Here is a 19,293-nt window from a genome sequence, read left to right on the forward strand (position 1 = left end):
TTCCCCTTACATTGACCCAGATTCCCCCATATGTTAGCATGTTACATAACTACAGAACCATTGACAACAGTAAGAGATTAATTTTAGTACAATGCTAGGAACTTGATACAGACTTGGGATTGGGCTAGTTTCCCACATGGGCCAACCTCCTTCGGTGTGTAACTCTGAGCCCATGTTGGGCTCCTCTAGTCTGAGAGTTTACAGCCTCTTTTTCTGTTTTTATTTTTTTAACGAGTATGTCTATATGTAAGAGCTAATGCATATAGGTGTCCACAGAGGCCAGAGGAGGGCAGTGGACACCCTGGACACCCTGTAATTGTTACAGAAAAGTTGTGGGCAGCAGTGTGGATGGTGGGCATTGAACTCTGGTATTAGGTCCTGAATTCTCTGTAAGGGCAGTAGGAGCTCTTTACCAAGGAGCCATTTCCCTTGCCAACCCCCACATGTCTGAAACAATGGGGCTGGAACACACTGACTAACACAAACACTTGAACCCTGAGCTACTTCCCTGCCCTTCTTTTGTCTTTTACATTTTGTGGCAGGTCCTGGTTATGTTGTCAAGACCAGCTTTGAACTACTTCTGTAGTCTAGGCAAGCCTTGAACTTGCAATCCTCCAGCTCCAGCCTCCCAAGCAGCCAAGATGACACACCTGTACCACATGCCTGGCCATAGCCTTTACTTTTTTGCCTCATTCTTGCAACAGCTTGGGTTCTGGAACCTTGACTAGGGACAGTGATAGATGAAGGAATGACAGCACATATGCAGGAAAAGCTGAGATTGGATGAGCTAGAGTCTCTGAGGGGCAGCACCCAGGAAGCTCAGGATGTTTATTATACGGACCTGATGAACAAGGAGACAGGTTTAGCTCATCTCAGCAGCAGCAGTCTCTGCAGGGGAGCAGTCTTAGGACTGGGGGACTACAGTGGACATTTTTTTTTCACACATTGTCTATGTTCACATTCCAGCCAGAGAAAAGCTTGAATCCCTCAGGCAAGGCCTTGCTGCTCACATGGGCTGAGGCACTGGGGTCTGTAATATGGCCACCATGTCACCAATACAATTTACTCAGGACTACACTCGCTCCCTATACTGTCTCCAAAAGTAGTAGTAGTAGTAATAATAATAATGATAATAATAATAATAATAATAATAATAATAATAATAATAAATTGATTACATATTTTATAAGTAATGAAAATTTACTTTTAAAAGTATATTCTTAGCCAGTTATAGTGGTACATGTCTTTAATGTCTTCCCAACACTCATGAGGCAGAGTTGGGGGGAGTATCTGATTTTGAGGCTGTCCTGGTCTTTATAGTGAGCTCTAGGCCATCTAAAGTTATATAGCAAAACATTGTCATGAAAAGAAGGAAAAAAATTTACCCTCCTACCATTTTGTTTGTTTTTCGAGGCAGGGTTCCTCTGTGTAGCCCTGGCTATCCTGGAACTCACTCCGTAGACCAGGCTGGTCTCAAACTCAGAAATCTGCTTGCCTCTGCCTCCCAAGTGCCAGGATTAAAGGCATGTGCCACCACTGCCCAGCCCCTTCTAACCATTTTTCTCTCATTGCTTGACTAGAAAATTCAGAGTAGTGTTCATGAAGGCATTGTGAACAAGCATATTGCTTCCAATTTTTAAAAACATTTTGGGTTTGTCTGTTTCTTTCTCTTTATTTTTTTAAAGATTTATTTATTATTATAAATAAGTACACTATAGCTGTCTTCAGACACACCAGAAGAAGGTGTCTGATCTCATTATGGGTGGTTGTGAGCCACTATGTGGTTGCTGGAATCCAAACTCAGGACCTTTGGAAGAGCAGTCAGTGCTCTTACCCACTGAGCCATCTTGCCAGCCTCCATCTTTCTCTTTATTTTAAAAAAAGATTTATTTAGGGCTGAAGAGATGGCTCAGTGGTTAAGAACACCGACTGGTCTTCCAGAGGTCCTGAGTTCAATTCCCAGCAACCACAAGGTGGCTCACAACCATCTGTAATGGGATCCGATGTACTCTTCTGGTGTGTGTCTGAAGAGAGTAATGGTGTACTCATATACATAAAATAAATAAATCTTTGTATGAGTGCTCTGTCTGCATATACACCTTCATGCCAGAAGAGGGCATCAGAACTCGTTATAGATGGTTGTGAGCCCCTCCATAGAGCTGCTGGTGCTCTTAACTGCTGAGCCATCTCTCCAGTTCCCCTCACCCCAACTTGCCAGTTTATTTTGTTTGTTAAGGTGTCACTATGTAGCCTTGGCCTGGAACTCACAGAGATCCTCCTGCCTCTGACTCCTGAGCTGGGATCAGTGGTATACACCATCACACCCTGCTATCTTTGTTTTTTTGAGGAGAGAAATGAGAACCTTGACATTTGAGGAAGTTGTGAATTGAACACCAGAGACTTTGACATTTGAGGAGACTACAGTTCTGCCCATGTAGTGTGGGCAGAACTACATGCAATTGATGATTCAGGAGTATTTTCACTGAGCACTGATATTGTATTTCTTCTTCCAGAACTCCTTGGGAGATTAAAACAAACACAAAGCAAAAGGAGCTTGTCTTCTGGTGCCCTCCTCCCCCAGCTGGTTTCAGCAAACTCATGTATTGACAGGCAAATTCCACACAGCATAAAGCAGTTTGAACTGCAGGTGTGCTGGTGACAGTACAGTAAGGCTTATAGCCTTAACAGAGCTCAGAGAAGGGTTCATTGGTGTCTGAGCCCAGGACTCAAGACACCTGGGCTCGAGTTATAAAACTCGAAACAGTCCAGGCATGGTGGCACATGCTTTTAATCCCAGCAGGGAAACAGAAGCTGGAGGATTTCTGTGAGTTCAAGGCCAGGATGATATATTTAGCAAGCCCCAAACCAGCCAGGGCTAGACTGTGAAACCTTGTCTCAAAACGAAACAAAACCGCCAATGACGATCACTTTGGATTGGGCATGGGCGATAACCCTAAAAGGGTCTTACACAATTTGGCATTCAGTAACAGAACTCATTTGCTGACTTGAAAAACCTACTTTATGTTAAATTCTTTCTTTAAAAATTATGAAGCTGGGCAGTGTTGGCTCACGCCTTTAATCCCAGCACTTGGGAGGCAGAGGCAGGCGGATTTCTGAGTTCGAGGCCAGCCTGGTCTACAGAGTGAGTTCCAGGACAGCCGGGACTACATAGAGAAACCCAGTCTCAAAAAAACCAAAGAAAACCAAAAAATAAAATAAAATAAAAATTATGTATGTAGGGCTGGAGAGATGGCTCAGCACTTAAGACTGCTCTTCCAGAGGTCCTGAGTTCAATTCCCAGTAACCACATAGTGGTCCACAACTATCTGTAATGGGGTCTGATGCACTCTTCTGATGTGTCTGAAGACAGCTACAGTGTACCCATATAAATACAAATAAATAAATATTTTTTAAAAATTATGTATGCTGATGCAGTGGCCCATGACTTTAATCCTAGCAGAGGAAGTCAGGAGGCAAGTAGATCTCTGTGAGTTCAAGGACTACTGTATCTATGCAAAGTTCCAGTACAGAAGGGATACAAAGAGAGACCCTGACTCAAAAATATAACACAAACATTATGTATGGGAGTTTTGCCTACAGGTATGTATGTGCACTGGAGGCCTGAGGGCGTGGAATCCCCTGGAACTGTTGTTTCAGATGGTCATAAGCCATTGTGTGAATGCTGGGGATCGAACCCAGTCATCTTCAAGAGCATCAGTGCTCTTAACTGCTGAGTCATCTCTCCAACCCCAATCTATTTTAAATTAAAAGTAAGTCTCACAGGCTTTCCATTTCGTCCTACATGTCATGCCACGTGTAAAATTCCAAAGCCTTTTGTAAGACTGTTTCTGGACGTAAAAAACAGAAGCGAAGATCCTCTTGCAGAATTAAATCAGTGTATTGCCCTTCAGGTGAAACGCTTAGCCAGAAATTGGCAGGCGCAGTGCGTGTAAAGCAAACCTCAGTAGCCAAGCCGTGCCTGCGAGCAGGGACAAGCTGGGCCGCCTTAAGGAGCTGAATAGATGGGGAGGAAAGCTCAGGAACCTGGCCAAAAGAGCTCCATAAAGAACCTCGCGAGGCCTTCGAGAGCTGCCTCGTCCAGACCAGCCATCGTCCGAGTACATCTGCGCTCGCCTGATCTGAAGCCCTAGACACAGACATAGCTTACAAGTCCCTGGAACTCTCACTTCCGTTAGATCAGCTCCGAATAGCTTTGCCTGGCCAAGGCAGAACCAAGTTGGAAGGCAGCCCCTGAAGCAGGCGTGGCCTACGCAAGGCACGCCCACTGCGCGCGATAGCCTATTGGTCCCGCCTTCGTGACGTCTTTCCGGGGCGGTCCGGGTGGGGCCCAGCGCGCACCAGTGAGCTGAGCTAACTGGGTTTCGCTGCGGTCCACGTCCCCGCGCGGGGCTGAGTCGCTGAAGTGGCTGCGCTGCGGTGAGAGGGCCACGGGCCTGCCGCGCCCGGGTAAGCGACCCGTACTGCTGTCCAGGGAACTGTCGTGAAGGCCCCATGAACCGCTTGGGGATGGACAGCGAGGTGCGGGGCGGAGGAGGGATGAATGGGGACCCGGGGCGCTAGGCGGTGAGGAATGGAGATTCAAGGCGGAGGAGGGAGGAATGGGCCGAGCCCTTAAGAGAAGCGTGGATGCGCAAGAGGAGGAGATGGGCTGACGGCGATCTCCAGTCGATGCTGGGCAGTTTGCGAGCACTCCACGGACATTCGAGAGTAGGCGAGTCTTGGATCAGACTGTACCTTATACAAGGTGTTGGTCTCAGAAATAGTTGAGGCCCGCACCCCAAACTCTTCTACCTACTAATGAGGAAGATCCATCACATTTTTCCTTCCTCTTCATTTGTCTACTTGCCTGCCTCCCCTTGTGGCCGCTCGCTTGTGCGCTTAACGGTCTGGCTGCGGCTTAGAAGTCTGACTCTGAGAGAATTTGCATTACTTACACCCCGACCCCTAGGGACCAGGTTTAAAATCTCAGTAAGTCATCCAGCAAACTGTTTAAAATACAGGTTTTCCGTTTATAAATTAGACCCGCCTATTGGACACCGGAATATCAAAAATACTGGCATAGCAAGCTTTTAAAACACAGTTCTTTGGCATTTTAGTAGTGAGACCTGAACTTTCAGAAACCTGGAGATAAGCAGTGCAATTAAGATAATATTTATTATGCCGGGTGGTGGTGGTGGTGGTGGTGGTGGTGGCGCACACCTTTAATCCCAGCGCTTGGGAGGCAGAGGCAAGTGGATTTCTGAGTTCGAGGCCAGCCTGGTCTACAGAGTGAGTTCCAGGACAGCCAGGGCTATACAGAGAAACCCTGTCTCAAAAAACCAAAAGCAACAACAAAAAAAGATAATATTTATTATTCTGGGATCATGGGCTAATGTCTGCCACATGGATACATCCTTTAGATCACAGGGCAATGTCTATGTATATCAGTCCAAGCAGGCGATGTTTCAGGATTAGATGGCTGTGGTTTGTCCTGTACTGGCTTCCCAATCTCTATTCTGTGTATGTGTAACGTACCTAGCTTGGAGTAGAGATGGGTCCTGCTGATAGGGGTTATTAATGGTCCTTGCTGAGTCTGGACTTCTTGTATTGAATGTCAGAGAGAAAGTTTACCAATTTGAGGTCTAGTTTTTTATGTGACTTGTATACAGCAGTCTACACGTCATAAAGGAGTTAAAATACACAAAGTTAAAACACACACATAAAGGAGTTAAAAGTCAAGGCAAGATTGGGAGTTCAAGCTATCAAACAAACATTAAAGGAACTGGGAGACATCTCAAGGGTTAGTTGTCACTTGGGGATATATATATACGTCACCTGGCTGAACTTTAGTAGGAGCAGCTCAGGAAATGCAGACTTAAAGTCTTATGTGTATAGACATTGCCCTGTGGTCAGAAGGGTGTGCCCGTGTGGCATAATGGAACTGAGAACATTAGATAGTGGCCTTCTTGTATGAGCTGGCAAAGGGTATCCTGATGCTTATTCTCTGCAGATCCTGTGGGGGACCGATTCCCAAAAAGGAGACTCAGCACCAGTCTGTCTGTCCTAGTCTTCTCTGATTTAATACTTAGGTTTTTTTGTTAGTGTTTTCTTTCCTCTATTTTATGTGTATGGGTGTTTCATCTACATGCATGTCTGTGCACCACATGTGTGCAGTACCCTTCCCAGTCAGAGAGGTTGTCAGGTCCTCTGGGACTAGAGTTAACAGACTGTTATTAGACAGTGCAAGCCTGTTACCTCAGCACTGGGAAGTCTCTGAATAGTCAGTCTACTCAACTTGTCAAGCTCCAGTGGGTTCATCAAGAGACCCTGTCTCAAAATATGTAACATATTATATAATATAAATATAATGTATGATAGGTGGCTAGAGAGATGGCTCAGGAGTTAAAGCACTTTTACAAAATATTTTTATATGTATGGGTGTTTTGCCTCCATGTATTGTACACCATGTGAATGAAATGCCTACAGAGGTCAGAAGAAGGCGCTGGATCCCCTGAAGTTACAAGTAGTACTGCCATGTAGGTGCTGGGGATCTAAACCTGGTCTGTGGAAGAACATCTACTCTTAACTGCTGAGGCAAGGTCTCAGACCACGCACAGTGACACATTCCTTTAATCTCAGCACTTGGGAGACAAAGGCAAGCAGATCTTTGTGAGTTCAAGGCCAGCCTGGTTCACATAGCTTGTACTAAGCTAGCCAGTGTTACACAGTAAGACCCAGTCTCAAAAAAGCAGACAAAAATAGATGAGCTCTTATTATGAATCCCTGGCTTGGAACTCATTATTTAGATGAGGCCCTAGACCTTTTGGCCATTTTCCTTCCTCTGCTTCTGGAGTACCTTCTGTAGATACTGAGAACACTGAGGTCCAAGCACTCTAAAATCCTGGAATGGAAACTTACTTCAGGTCACTTGTATGTTCATTATGAGTCAATTTGTGAAGGTTAGTGTAGTTCCTGCTATGTTGTTCTGTGGACTCAAGGTCTTCATTTGTAGCTGGGATACCCTTGAACTTGCCTCTTGCCTCTGCCTCCCCATAGCTGGAATTACAGACAAGTTTCACCATGCCTAGCCCTGCATATGACCTTGACATTGACCCTGCAGAGAGATGAAGTCACAGTACAAGATGAAGTCTTGCCTCTCCTCACTGGCTAATTCCTGTTTCTGTGGAAGTGACTTCTAGACCCACCTGCTGACTAGGAGTCAGTTACTAGGAGTAGCACACAGCAAACGTCTTCCAAGAAACCTGTGGAGTGTTTTAGAGATATTCTTTTGGAACTGCTCACTCAGTTATCTCTCTGTCTCTCTCCCCTACCCTGTGTGTGTGTGTGTGTGTGTGTGTGTGTGTGTTTTAACTAACATGTGCATATGCATGCACGACTTCTATCTGTGTGGCTACTTGCTTGCATGCATATAGCTGGGTGTGTGTGAGCACAGGTCTATACAGGTGGGCTTGTGTGTACAGGTTTGTGTGTTTCTACACATTTATTTTGGATAGCAGATTTTTGTTGGGCATCACCATCTGCTAACACCTATCCTCTGGAACGGAGAAGCTGCTTCTCTAGTCTCCTGGCTTCACCATCTGCTGATGCCTGACCTCTGGAAACTGAGGAGCTCCTGAGTGTACATTACGCGTTCATCAGTGAAAGCTGGGTCTAATAGCATTTGGGAGGCTGGGCAGGAGGATTGCTACAAGGTTGAGGGCATCTTGGGCTACACAGTGAGTTCCAGCCAGCCTCAGTTACACTGTGAGACCTTGTCTCAACAACGGCTTAGAACGCTTGTCTTACAGGAGGACCTGAGTCTGGGCCCTAGCACTTCTGTCAGGTGGTTTACAATCTCTTGTAGCTCCAGCTCCAGGAGAATCCAATGCCTCTGGGGGCTCTCACATTCACATGTCCACATAGATATGCATGAATATGTGTAAAAAATGAACCTTAAAACTCAGCTACAGCAGTTCCTGGGTGAGAGGGTGTCTGCTTAGTGTCCTCAAATTACATAAAATTGAGGTAATTCCATTCAGTTCCATTACCTCTAAGAAAAGAGGGTTTCCTGACAGATAAATCAACTAGTTTACCAAAATTGCTTTTTTGTTTGGTGTGTGTGTGTGTTTAAAGATTTATTGATTTTATGTATATGACTACACTGTAGCTGTCTTCAGACCTTCCAGAAGAGGGCATGGGTCCCATTACAGATGGTTGTGAGCCACCATGTGGTTGCTGGAATTTTGAACTCAGGTCCTCTGGAAGAGTAGTCAGCTCTTAACCACTGAGCCATCTCACCAGCCCCATGTGTTTTGTTTTTTAATTTCCCTGTGAGAGCCAGCAAGATGGCTCAGGGGTAAAGGCACTTGCCACCAAGCTTACCCACCTGAGATTGATCACTGCAGCCCAGATGTGGAAGGAGAGAACAGACTCCCTGCAGGTTGTGCTTGGACCTCCACACATGCATTGTAGTAAATGTGCACCCATGTACACACATATAATTAGTTAGTTCTTTTAATTAGAAAAGTAACTCCTGCCAAGCAGTAATGCATTCCTTTAATCCCAGCACTCAGGAGGCAGAGGCAAGCATATCTCTATGAGTTCCAGGCCAGCCTGGTCCACAGAGTGAGTTCCAGGATAACTAGGGCTACATAATATAAATATCTGTGTTTATGATCACCTCAGGTGAACCCTGTGAAAGTGTTGTTAGACTCCCAGAGAGGTCACGACGCACAGAATGAGGACTGCTGATGTAAGAGGACTAGGAAGATGGGTCAGTAGTTACAACCCCTGGCTGCTCTTGCAGCATTCAGTGCCAAACACTTATGTCAGACACTCACAAATACCTGTAACTCCAGCCCTAGGGCATGTAGTGACCTCCTTCAGCCTCTGCGGACACATACACCTGTGCACACACACTCGTAATCACATAAACAGGAAAATAAATGTTAAAAAAAAATCTCCATGTGCCAGGCAGTGGTGGCGCACACCTTTAATCCCAGCACTTGGGAGGCAGAGGCAGGAGGATTTCTGAGTTCGAGGCCATCCTGGTGTACAGAGTGAGTTCCAGGACAGCCAGGGCTATACAGAGAAACCCTGTCTCAAAAAAAAAAAAAACAAACAAAAAAGTCTCCATGTGAACTTGTTAGCAACTGCTCTGTGGTATACTGCCTACCAGCTGAAAGTGAAGAAAATAACTGTTTTCTTTCTTTCTTCCTTTCTTCCTTCCTTTCTTTCTTTCTTTCTTTCTGGTTTTTTTCAAGACAGGGTTTCTCTGTGTAGCCCTGACTGTCCTGGAACTCACTCTATAGACCAGGCTGGCCTCAAACTCAGAAATCCGCCTGCCTCTGCTTCCCAAGTGCTGGGATTAAAGGCATGCACCACCACTGCCTGGCTAACTATTTTATTTCATTTGGTGCTTTTCATAAATGTCTTCCCAAAGGGATCCATGCTGTAAAATAAAACTAAAAGAAAAAAGAAAATCCAAATCCATTCCTTAAGATAGTTATTGTTGACATTCACTTAGTGATGCATGCTGTAAATGTAATATAAATACACATTTATATCTTCAGTTTTCACAATGTGAAGTAGTTTTTACATGACTGGGACAATATTTACAGCACCATTCCAGAGTTGTGCTACTGTAAACATTATCTATAGATCTCCAGTGTGAGTGTGAGGATGGGGTGAGGTGGTGCCACGGACTGGGTTGCTGTGGGGACCTCTTGTTTGTCACTCGCCAAATTCTTTGCCCACCAGGCCAGAACTCTAATCACCCCAAGGAACAACAGGTCCCCACAGCAACCTAGTCCGTGGCAGTTTTTTGCCCACCTGACCAGAACCCTACTCATCCTGTGGAACAAGGGATTCCCGCAGCAAACCCAGTCCGTGGCAAGGTGGTATGCATGTGCAGCTGTACTCCCCCGTGAGGAGTGTGTGGAGGCCAGAAGCTGATACTGAGTCTTCCAGGGTTTTATAGGCCAGGCCTCTCTGAACCTCAGGTTTGCTATGTCAGCATTCCTGACCCCAAAACCTGGCTCAAAACCTTGTCTCTGTTCCCTGCAAACCCAGGGTTACAGGTGCATGCCACCTTGTCCCTTTCCAGGAATGCTAGGGACCTGAGCTCATGCAAGGGTCCTTGTACCTGTGCCGTAAGCACCTCAACTGCAAGCCATCTCCCAGACTCATTTGTTTTTTGAGATGAAGCCTCATATGTAGGATGCTGATCTGGAACCCACCATGTAAGCCCAGGCTGGTCATGAACTCTTGCGCTCCCAGATTACACCCTCCAACTACTAGAATTATAGGCATGTGCCACCAAGACCTCCATCTTTGGACTTCTCTCCAGTTCCTCTTTGAAAAAATGTTCTTGAGCCAGGCAGTGGTGGTAAAGTACACCTTTAATCATAGCACTTGGGAGGGAGGCAGAGGCAGGCTGATCTCTGAGTTCCAGGCCAGCCTGGTCTGCAGAGCAAGTTCCAGGACAGCCAGGGCTACACTGAGAAACCCTGACTCAAACAAAATAAACAGAAATTGTTGTGTCAGAATTGCTACATCATAAGTTGTGACTTTAACACCTCTGATAGCTGTCTTTTTCCCAGCACTGAGCTGTTGAGTGCTGCTGCTTCTGGGGTCTCCTCACTGGATGCTTGTCCCTTGTTCTTCCTAAGCAATGTGACCTCTCTCAACCATAGGTGTTTCTGACACCACAGAGGAGCATCTATCTGCCTCTGTCCTATATGTGCCTCGGCGAATGCCATGGCCTGGGAGTGCCCTGCCCAGCCGCTCTTATCTACAAAGCCAGATTTCATATGGCAAGGACAGGATGCCAAGCCCACAGCTGCCCAAGGAGGATGTCAGCCTGGCCTCCTAGTCTGCACTGAGCAGCTGCCACTGGTGAGTGGTCTGGGCCCTGCCTGTTTTGGGAGACCAGACTGGGAACCTAGAAAGGGGCCTGAGGTACTGGGTTTGTAGAATCAAAAGAAGGACACAGAGTCAGCGCCTCCCTAGCTTGGCTGACCCAGCCACCATGAGGTGAGTGGGAGCACTAGAGCCACAGCTGGTAAACTATAGCTCGTGGGCTGTGTTGCCTGGAGTGCCCACTGTGTGAATACAGACAGTGCCATCTGGGACTGTATGTTGACTGCTGTGGCAGGCAGTACTAAGTGAGTACCTGAGAGACAGCTTGCATGCTCTCCTGTCTGAAATATTTGCTCCCTGGCCCTTATAAAAAAAGTTTGTCCACTCCGTCCCAGATTTGTAGTGAGTGGGCACAAGGCCTGGAGTGTTCAGGAGCTGAGGCCCTCCCTAGCAATAGAAATGCCTGTCACATCTTCTGTCCTTGAACTCCCAGTGGACCTCTAACGCAGGGATGAGGCACAGGGAACTCCGGAACCTGCTGAAGATGCTGGTGGCATCTTTAGGGCATCAGCAGATAGGAGTGATCTAAGAGCCATCAAAGTGTCTTCATGGCCCAGCTGCCTTATCCCAGCTTGTAGCTGAGCTTGAATTCTCTGTGGGAAACCTTCAGTTCTGCTCTTCCCTGTCAGGATGTCACTCTCTCCTCACTACCCAAACTTGCTCTTTTCTTTTCAAAGAACAAATATTTTGTACCCTAGAATATAAGACTCATCCAGAACAGGCCTGAGAAATTGTCATCCCCTTGGCTTGGCTGTCTCCTGACTAACTCTAGTTCTAGGAAGAACGTGGGCCAGTGCTTGTGCAGTGGGTGACAAGACAGAGTCAGGTTGGCATTGCCCTCATGGCTGCTTGAGTCCAGTCTTCCTGGTCTCTGGCCCCTGGTCCTGATCTAAGCACTGGCCTTAGCTTACACTGCGGACCCTGCAGAGCCCTGGGCCTCGGGGGAGGCTATGTGCTGCCGAGCAAACAAACACCTCTGACCAACATGCCTTCTTCTTCCCAGATCCCTGAGCCAAGCAGAAGGCAATTGCTGACAGCCTGAAGGGCTGGCTGGCCCAGACGCTCAGAGACCAGCAGCCCTGCTTCCAGCTCACCCAGCAAGATGTGGACAGCCCTGGTGCTGGTGTGGATTTCCTCTGTACCCTTATCTAGAAGCCATATGGTGTCTGCTGAGCCACGTAAGTCAGAAAGCTGTCTGCTCACCAGTGAAGCCCCAGGGATCTGATTCCAGAAGGAGGTATCTACCAAGCCCTGCCTTCCCAGCCTCAGGACTGGGGTAGGTTGTTAGTCAGAGCTAGGGTTAAGGTACGCAGGTAGGAGCCACAGTGTGACCAGGCAGGGTAGACCTGCAGAGTGGCCTGTCTTCCAGGGATCGCTCGTGCCCTGCCAGGCTCTGCTCATCTCCAAGAATCCTCCAGCCAAGCCTGTCCCTGAGCCGAGGCGTTTAGAGTGTGAATGTCCGTGCAGCCTCTCCTCTCTTTCCCTAAGCCTCAGGGGGCAGGTAGAGGGGCTGAGGTTTGCTTTGTTTTCATTGGCTAATCACATAATGTGAGTCTTCTGATCTGATTCTCTGAGAATTGAACCCAGTTACAAAGTTCTGGAGCTTCCACAGACTGGAGCCTCAGAATGGGCAAAGGAATCCTTAGTTTAGGGTGCCCTGGGCAGCTGTGGTCAGCTGTGGAGGGGAGAAGAGGAGGCATTGGGCTCATGTGTCAGCTCCATCAGCACCCAGGCCTCTGGTTGGATAATGTGGTGCTGTACAGCCAGCACCCCTGTGGGCCAGCAGCTAAGGTGATAGCAGGTGACTCCCACATGTGGTTGAAAGTGTTTTCTTCTTTTTTTTCTGACTTTAAGGACACTTAGTCACTACCAAGTGGTCTAAAGAAGTAGATCAAAGCATGCTGAGGGACACAGTTCCAAGGGCTGATAATACATCTACTGAGAGAACAGCCACAGTGCCACCTGCTCCGGTGACATTGACAACAGGGACCTGGACAGCCACCCTGAACTCTACCAGAGTGACAGCAGAGATGTCAATACATGGGACAAATGCGAGCACTCCAACAACCAGAGAGGGGACAACAGACAGTGTGACCTCCAGAACTCTGGCTGTACCTACATCCTCGGGCCCCTTGTCTACGGGGCAAACTCTACCCACCACCGTTGCTGGGCTTCCCTCTCTCAGCACACCACGTGCAGAAGTGCCAAGAACAAATGCCAGTGCATCACTAAGAACAGCCATAGCAACAACCGTGGCCCCGCCCACCGTGACTGTTGCTGCAGGTCCCATAAACACAAGTGACCCTCATACAAGGACTCTGAGTCCTGCCAAAAGCACACCCACTAACGCATCCAGCAGGAACCCCATACCCACCTCAGGTGCCCAAATGCAAGGTACCACCATCCAGGTGACCACAGACCAGCCGGTGCATAGCACAGCACGTAGATCAACACCTAGTCCCTCAAACACCACCCTGGAGCCCACCACCACCCAGTCTGTGGCTCCCATGTCCTCTGCCATAGTGACCACCACCCAGGTACAAACCAAGGAGCCATCTGCCAGCACAGTGCCAGTGCTTCCTACCAGCCTGAGCCCTGAAGTAGAAGCCACATCCCCCACCACAGAGCTAAGCACTACATTATCTACCCAGGGGACAGGTGGGCCAGCCACACTTCTGACAACGGAGCAGGTGGGAACCAAAACCGCAGCTGGGACTGCCTCTGCTGGGCCAACACCCAGGAGCTCAGGGGACGTTAAGGTGCCAACCACAGACTCGTGCCAGCTTAGCACCCAAGGCCAGTACCTGGTGGTCACCATTGATAACCTGACCCCATCCTTTGTGAGCAAAGTGTTACTTGTGGTGGTGCTCCTTGTTGGAGTGACCCTCTTCATTGCAGTCCTGGTGATGTTTGCCCTGCAAGCCTATGAGAGCTACAAGAAGAAGGACTACACACAGGTGGATTACCTGATCAACGGCATGTATGCCGACTCGGAGATGTGAGGGCTTCTCAGGAGGCCGGCCTCTTTCATGGCCTTCTATTTTGCCTCAGACCAAACTAAGTGCTTCCAGATCCTTTCGGTGCAATTTCAGAGCTGTGCCACATTTAATAGCTGTCAGATCAGCTCCATGATCATGAGAGCTGCCTTTTCATATTTATTTTTCTAAACGATTACATACGCAGGAGTGGCCAGGGTTGAAAGGGCCTGGCACACTTGGCCCTCAGTGTGTGAAATCTTGACCAGAATTAAAAGCAATGACCTCTCTTGGTCTGGCTTGTGTGGGTCTGTGTGTTCTGCCCTTAGTCATCCCTAGTGCAGCCTTTAAGATGTCTTCCGAGGCTTGCTTTTGTAAATATGTAGTATGACCTGAGTTCCTAGCGGGTTGCTTTGTTCCAGCATTGGCTTAGGCTCTTTCTGATGCCCAGGTTCTCAGTGGAGGCTCCAGCCAAGTCCTGAGTCCTTGGTTCTGGCCATTGGCTGCCTGGCCTCTCATGGCTGAGCTTCCTAGAGTTCACTCTAGCTTTGAGAGCCAAATCCAACATGATCCATGAAATGGCTGGGTCTCCACACAGCAGAGGCAGTATTACTCTGTATATGCCATAATCCAGCCACCATCATCCTGTGAATACTTATAGCACACTGAGTCCTCACCCCAGCAGACTTCTGAGGCTCGGTAGTATCTCATTTATCCAGGGCCAGAGTCAGGAGAAAGCTTGCCTGTGTTCTAATTTGGATCTTGTTTCTTGACGGTGTTAGGGATGGAACCCAGGCCCTTTTGTATTCTAGGTAAACCCACTTGGGCCATCATCCCAGCACTGAGCCCTGGTTCTGGAGCCCAGAGTCTCTAGAGTCTTCAGCTATCCTGTTTATCACACTGACAGCCTTTCTCTACCCAAATGCTTACTGTAGCAAGAGCACATTAGCAATGAGCTATGGCAGCCAAACAGTTCTCAGCTGTGTTCTAGGCCAGGTTTAGGGCTGCTAGATGGTCCAGAGCCAGCTAAAGAATGTCCTGGAGCTTGGGTTCATCTAGGAGACTATGTTTGTTCATCCTGACAGCACGGTGGCTGGCTGGACCTGGAGAGAAGATGTGACTGTGGTTATGCTTAAAGCTGGTGTTATCTGGAGTCACTGTTTCCCCTTGCCATGATGGCCCAAATTTCTCACTTCAATTCTGCCACATCCAAAAGGAATGACAGGTGGACTGTAATACAAAAGAAAGTAACCTCCTAGGCCTTTGAGAACTGTACAGGGTGAGGTGGAGGGATCAGAACTGTCCACACAGTTCTTGTGGCTTTTACCCCATCTTCTCTAGCATTATAGTCAGGCCTGTCCTGCTGCCCCACCTGCTTCCCAGAGTCAAGCCTGTCCTGATCACTGGCCCTTCTCTCTTTCCAGCAGACACACCTAAGAGTGCATTATTATTATTATTAGTGATTATTGCTGTTGGCTCCAGCCATAGCTGAGAAAGAGGCAGCTTCCAGCCCCTGGTGAGCCACATTACCTGTCTGAGAAGCAACCTACCAGTAGGAACAGAGCTCTGGGGTAAATCTGGATCTTCGAGCTCAGCCTCCGTAAGATTGGGGCAGGCTCCCCCTCGTGGTGGCTAATGGAATCCTAAACCCTGGTCGCATGTGGGGCTCGTTTCAAAGCACGTTCTCGAAGACTAGAAGCATTCTTTCTAGGTGTGGAGAGAAGTGGCCCAAAATGAGAGTCAGTTTACAGAAAGGAAGCAAACACAGAAAGGCCAAGTTGCCTTTTCAAGGTCACCTACCAGGCAAGTGGCACGCCGGGATTCACGGATAGCCTGCCCGTCAGCGTTGTGCGCTGAGGTGGCCAGAGAGGAGGTTTCATCTTCAAGACCATACAAACACGTGCCCACGAGGACGTAAGGGACACCTGGGGCCTATTGCACCTAGGGTGGCCCTGGTCCTGGTGGCCGAGGCCCTCTGGTGCCCCCTGGTGGCCGATCTCTTCACCGCATCTGGCCCAAAGCTGTGGCCACCCTGTACGGCCATTTAAACCCACAAAGTCATTCCAGCTGACCCTGACTGCGAGAGGCGCCCGTGGATGTCCACACTGGGGCGCTCACTCTTGGAGGTCCTTTTAGGGTTGGAGGTCTGGTCCCAACTTGGGGTCACCAAGTGTTTGAGGGAATGATACCATTGAGGGAGTGACATGTGCCTGAAACTCCCTCCCCCCCTTACCCCCCCCTCTCTCAGGCACCCATAGTTAGTTCATGGATCCCGCAACAATTCAACCTGGTGACCATGTTCTTCTGTCCCGGAACCAGTCCAGCTTAGGGAGTCATTTGGAGTAAGGCACGCGAAGCATTTATATATCACCACTCTGCTAACAGCTCATGTCTGTGAGCGTTTACTTGGGTTCGGATAAGCCTCCCCTGCTTCCATCTACCCTTTTATCCCAGGCCCATCTTCCTGCTCGCCCCCACCCCCACCCCCGGCCCCATTCCACTCACGGCTCATCCTCCACTTAGCACCCAGGGGGATATTTTTAAAACAGAACTCAGATCCTAATGCTCAGTTCTCTAGACTGGCCTCCCACTGGGATTGTAGGATGGGGGCGAGGAAAACACTTGAATTAGGAATGCACACGGCCAGAGAGAAGTGTTCAAGAGATGCCAGAGAACTGGGATGCAGGCAGTGACTGGCTGGCCGCGTTAAACCTTCAAGAATGACACAAGTGTGGGAAGAAGAGGCCATCACAACTGGGACTTGTGACCAGGGCAAGGTGAGAAGCCTATCTTCGGGTATTTAAGCAAAGAAGCAAAGTCACTAAGTTTGGACTCTAAACAGATAGTAATTGCACTTCTATGTTTACAGTGACACTTAAGTTCACTTAAACCATTTAAACCAGGCAAGATGGCTCAGTGTGTAAAGGTTGGTGTCCTCAAGCCTGAACAAGCGAGTGTGATACCTACAATCTATATTGACCTCTGACCCCTATATAAGCACTGTGCACATGCACACACACTCATACAAAATAAATTAATAAATGAAACATAATTAAGGAAAAAACAGCTAAAGAAAAACGAGAAAGGTGAAGGGGAGACACAACCAGAGACCCTCAAAGACCAAAGACAGGCTTGGTTTCCTGGGGGAAGGGCTGGTCTCCAGTTCGTTATGACTGGGAGGAGCTGTGGGAAGCATTCAGTCCCCAGAGAGAAGCAGGAACTCTGAGGGGATTTGCCGGCTGAGCAGTAGACTTTGACTCTTTGTACTTTCTGTTTCTCCCTCTGTTCCTCCCTCAACCCAGGGCCTGGCAAATGCTGTTATTCTAGTTTTGTTGGGTTTTAAATTGTTTTTAGATTTATTTTAATTTTGTGAATGGTGTACCTGCATATATGTATATGTACTTTGTGCATGCCTGATCCCAGTGGAAGCCAGAAGAGGGTGCTGGATCCCCTGGAACTGGGGCTGCACAGTCTCCTGCTGCTGTTTGCTCTACAAAACCAGAAAGTCCTCTTAACCACTGAGCCATATCCAGTTTATTTGGGAGTTGTTATGAAAACTGTGTAGCCCGGCTGCCTTGAAATTTTCCTCTCTTCTTTCCTTCCTTCCTTCCACCCTTTCTTCCTTTCTTTCTTGTTTGCTTGTTTGTTTTTCAGGCAGGATTTCATTATGTAGCACTGATTGACCTGGAACTTGCTATGAAAACCAGGCTGGCCTTGGGCTCATGAAGACCTGCCTGCCTCTGCTCCTAACTTCCGGAATTGCAGCCACGTGCGCCACGCCTGCTGCTGTGGGGAACCTTTGCTCTTTCCTCCTCAGCCTCCTGGGTGCCAGGATTGACTACAGGATTGTGCTAGCATGTCCAGCTTCTATTTCCTCCCAGGGAAGGACATAGGGCACAAAGTGTGGGTGGCGTTGGAGCCAAGCCTTAGGCCTCTCTTAGCCAAGCCAAGCCTCTCTTCTTGGGGAGGGACACAGAGCAGGAAGCATAGGTTTGCTGGTGCCAGCCTCTGAGCTGAGCTGAGCTTTAACACACAAAATTGCCCAATTGAATCTGGATGGCTACAATGATGAGCATCAAGGGATTTTGGGGGGGGGGGGTAATGGATTCTTCCAGGGCCTGCCTGTGAGCTGAATCAGCACAGGCATTTTGAAGGCAGAGACAGTAAATGAACAACACAGTGTAGGGAAGAGAATACCATGCATTCCTGCTCGTGATGCAAAGCACTGACAAAACTGAATGGCTCCATTCAGTGGTTTGATAATAGTGCCAAACACTGGATGGGTAGAGAGATGGCTCCAAGTTAAGAGCTCTGGCTGTTCTCTCAGAGGATCTGAAGTCTGTACCCAGAACCCACATGGTGGCTCACACCCATCTATAACTACAGTTCCAGGGATGTGGTGCCCTCTTCTGGCCTCCATAGGCACTGTACACATATGATGCACAGATGTAAAACATTCAAACCTGCTGGATATAGTAGTAGTGCGCAACTGTAATCCTACGCAGAAGCAAGTAGATGTTTGTGAGTTCAAAGCCAGCCTAGTCTACATAGCAAGTTCCAGACTAACCAGAGCTACAAAGAAAGACTCTCAGCCGGGTAGTGGTGGCGCACGCCTTTAATCCCAGCACTTGGGAGGCAGAGACAGGTGGATTTCTGAGTTCGAGACCAGCCTGGTCTACAGAGTGAGTTCCAGGACAGCCAGGGCTACACAGAGAAACCCTGTCTCAAAAAACCAAAAAAAAAAAAAGACTCTCTCTCTCTTTCTCTCTCTCTCTCTCTCTCTCTCTCTCACACACATACACACAAAACAAAAACAAAAAAGGAAAACACTCATACACATAAAAAATTTAAGTGTTTTGGAGTTGTAGGTAACAGAACTCCAAAGTAACAGTGCTGGAGGATATGATTTTATGTATTAGGTATTTTATTTTTATATGTATGTATGTACGTACATATGTGCACACAGGGACTAGAGGCACTGGGCCACCTGGAGCTGGAGTTTAAGATGGATATGAAGTGCAAACAAGGGTGCTGGGAACTGAACTCGGGTCCTCGGTAAGGGCAATAAGTACGCTTAGCCATTAGCCACTGAGCTGTTTCCTCGGACTAACTTCTTAAAAATTACTAGATTTATTCTGTTTGTAGGTCTGTGAAAGACAGAGAGAGAGATACAGAGAGACAGAGACACAGAGAGAGAGACGGAGAGTCAGAGATAGGCAGACAGACAGGTGGAGAACATGCAGGCACATGTGTGTGCCTCACACAGAACACGTGTGGAAGTGGAACAGTTTTTGAGAGTTGTCTTTTTCCTTCCACCCTCTGGGGTCTCGGGGTTTCCAGGCTTGTCATCAGGCGCCTGTGGCCCCAAGCCATCATGCCAGCCCGTAGGACACATTCT

The 19,293-nt window shown here is 48.1% G+C and overlaps 1 protein-coding gene across 2 annotated transcripts; it reads left to right on the top strand.

Annotated features, from left to right (window-relative positions):
* Positions 1-4,311: 4,311 nt before the first annotated feature.
* CUNH11orf24 (chromosome unknown C11orf24 homolog) lies at positions 4,312-14,187 on the top strand. 2 transcript variants are annotated; one of them, XM_031389104.1, is made up of 4 exons: positions 4,312-4,539; positions 10,695-10,896; positions 11,924-12,098; positions 12,775-14,187. In XM_031389104.1, the coding sequence occupies exons 3-4, from the start codon at positions 12,023-12,025 to the stop codon at positions 13,920-13,922; spliced, it is 1,224 nt and encodes a 407-aa protein (XP_031244964.1). In that variant the 5' UTR covers positions 4,312-4,539; positions 10,695-10,896; positions 11,924-12,022; the 3' UTR covers positions 13,923-14,187. The 2 variants fall into 2 exon arrangements, with proteins under 2 accessions (XP_031244964.1, XP_031244963.1); XM_031389103.1 differs by having other exon boundaries at positions 4,312-4,467.
* Positions 14,188-19,293: the final 5,106 nt, after the last annotated feature.

Source organism: Mastomys coucha, unplaced genomic scaffold (genome assembly GCF_008632895.1).
Source record: "Mastomys coucha isolate ucsf_1 unplaced genomic scaffold, UCSF_Mcou_1 pScaffold21, whole genome shotgun sequence".
Taxonomy (NCBI): Eukaryota; Metazoa; Chordata; class Mammalia; order Rodentia; family Muridae; genus Mastomys; species Mastomys coucha.

What these genes read in the sequence shown, in the direction of transcription:
- CUNH11orf24 (XM_031389104.1), top strand. Translation starts at nt 12,023, where the DNA reads ATGTGGACAGCCCTGGTGCTGGTGTGGATTTCCTCTGTACCCTTATCT. An exon ending in TATGGTGTCTGCTGAGCCAC is followed by an intron (nt 12,099 to 12,774) that starts GTAAGTCAGAAA and finishes TCTGACTTTAAG; the next exon opens with GACACTTAGTCACTACCAAG.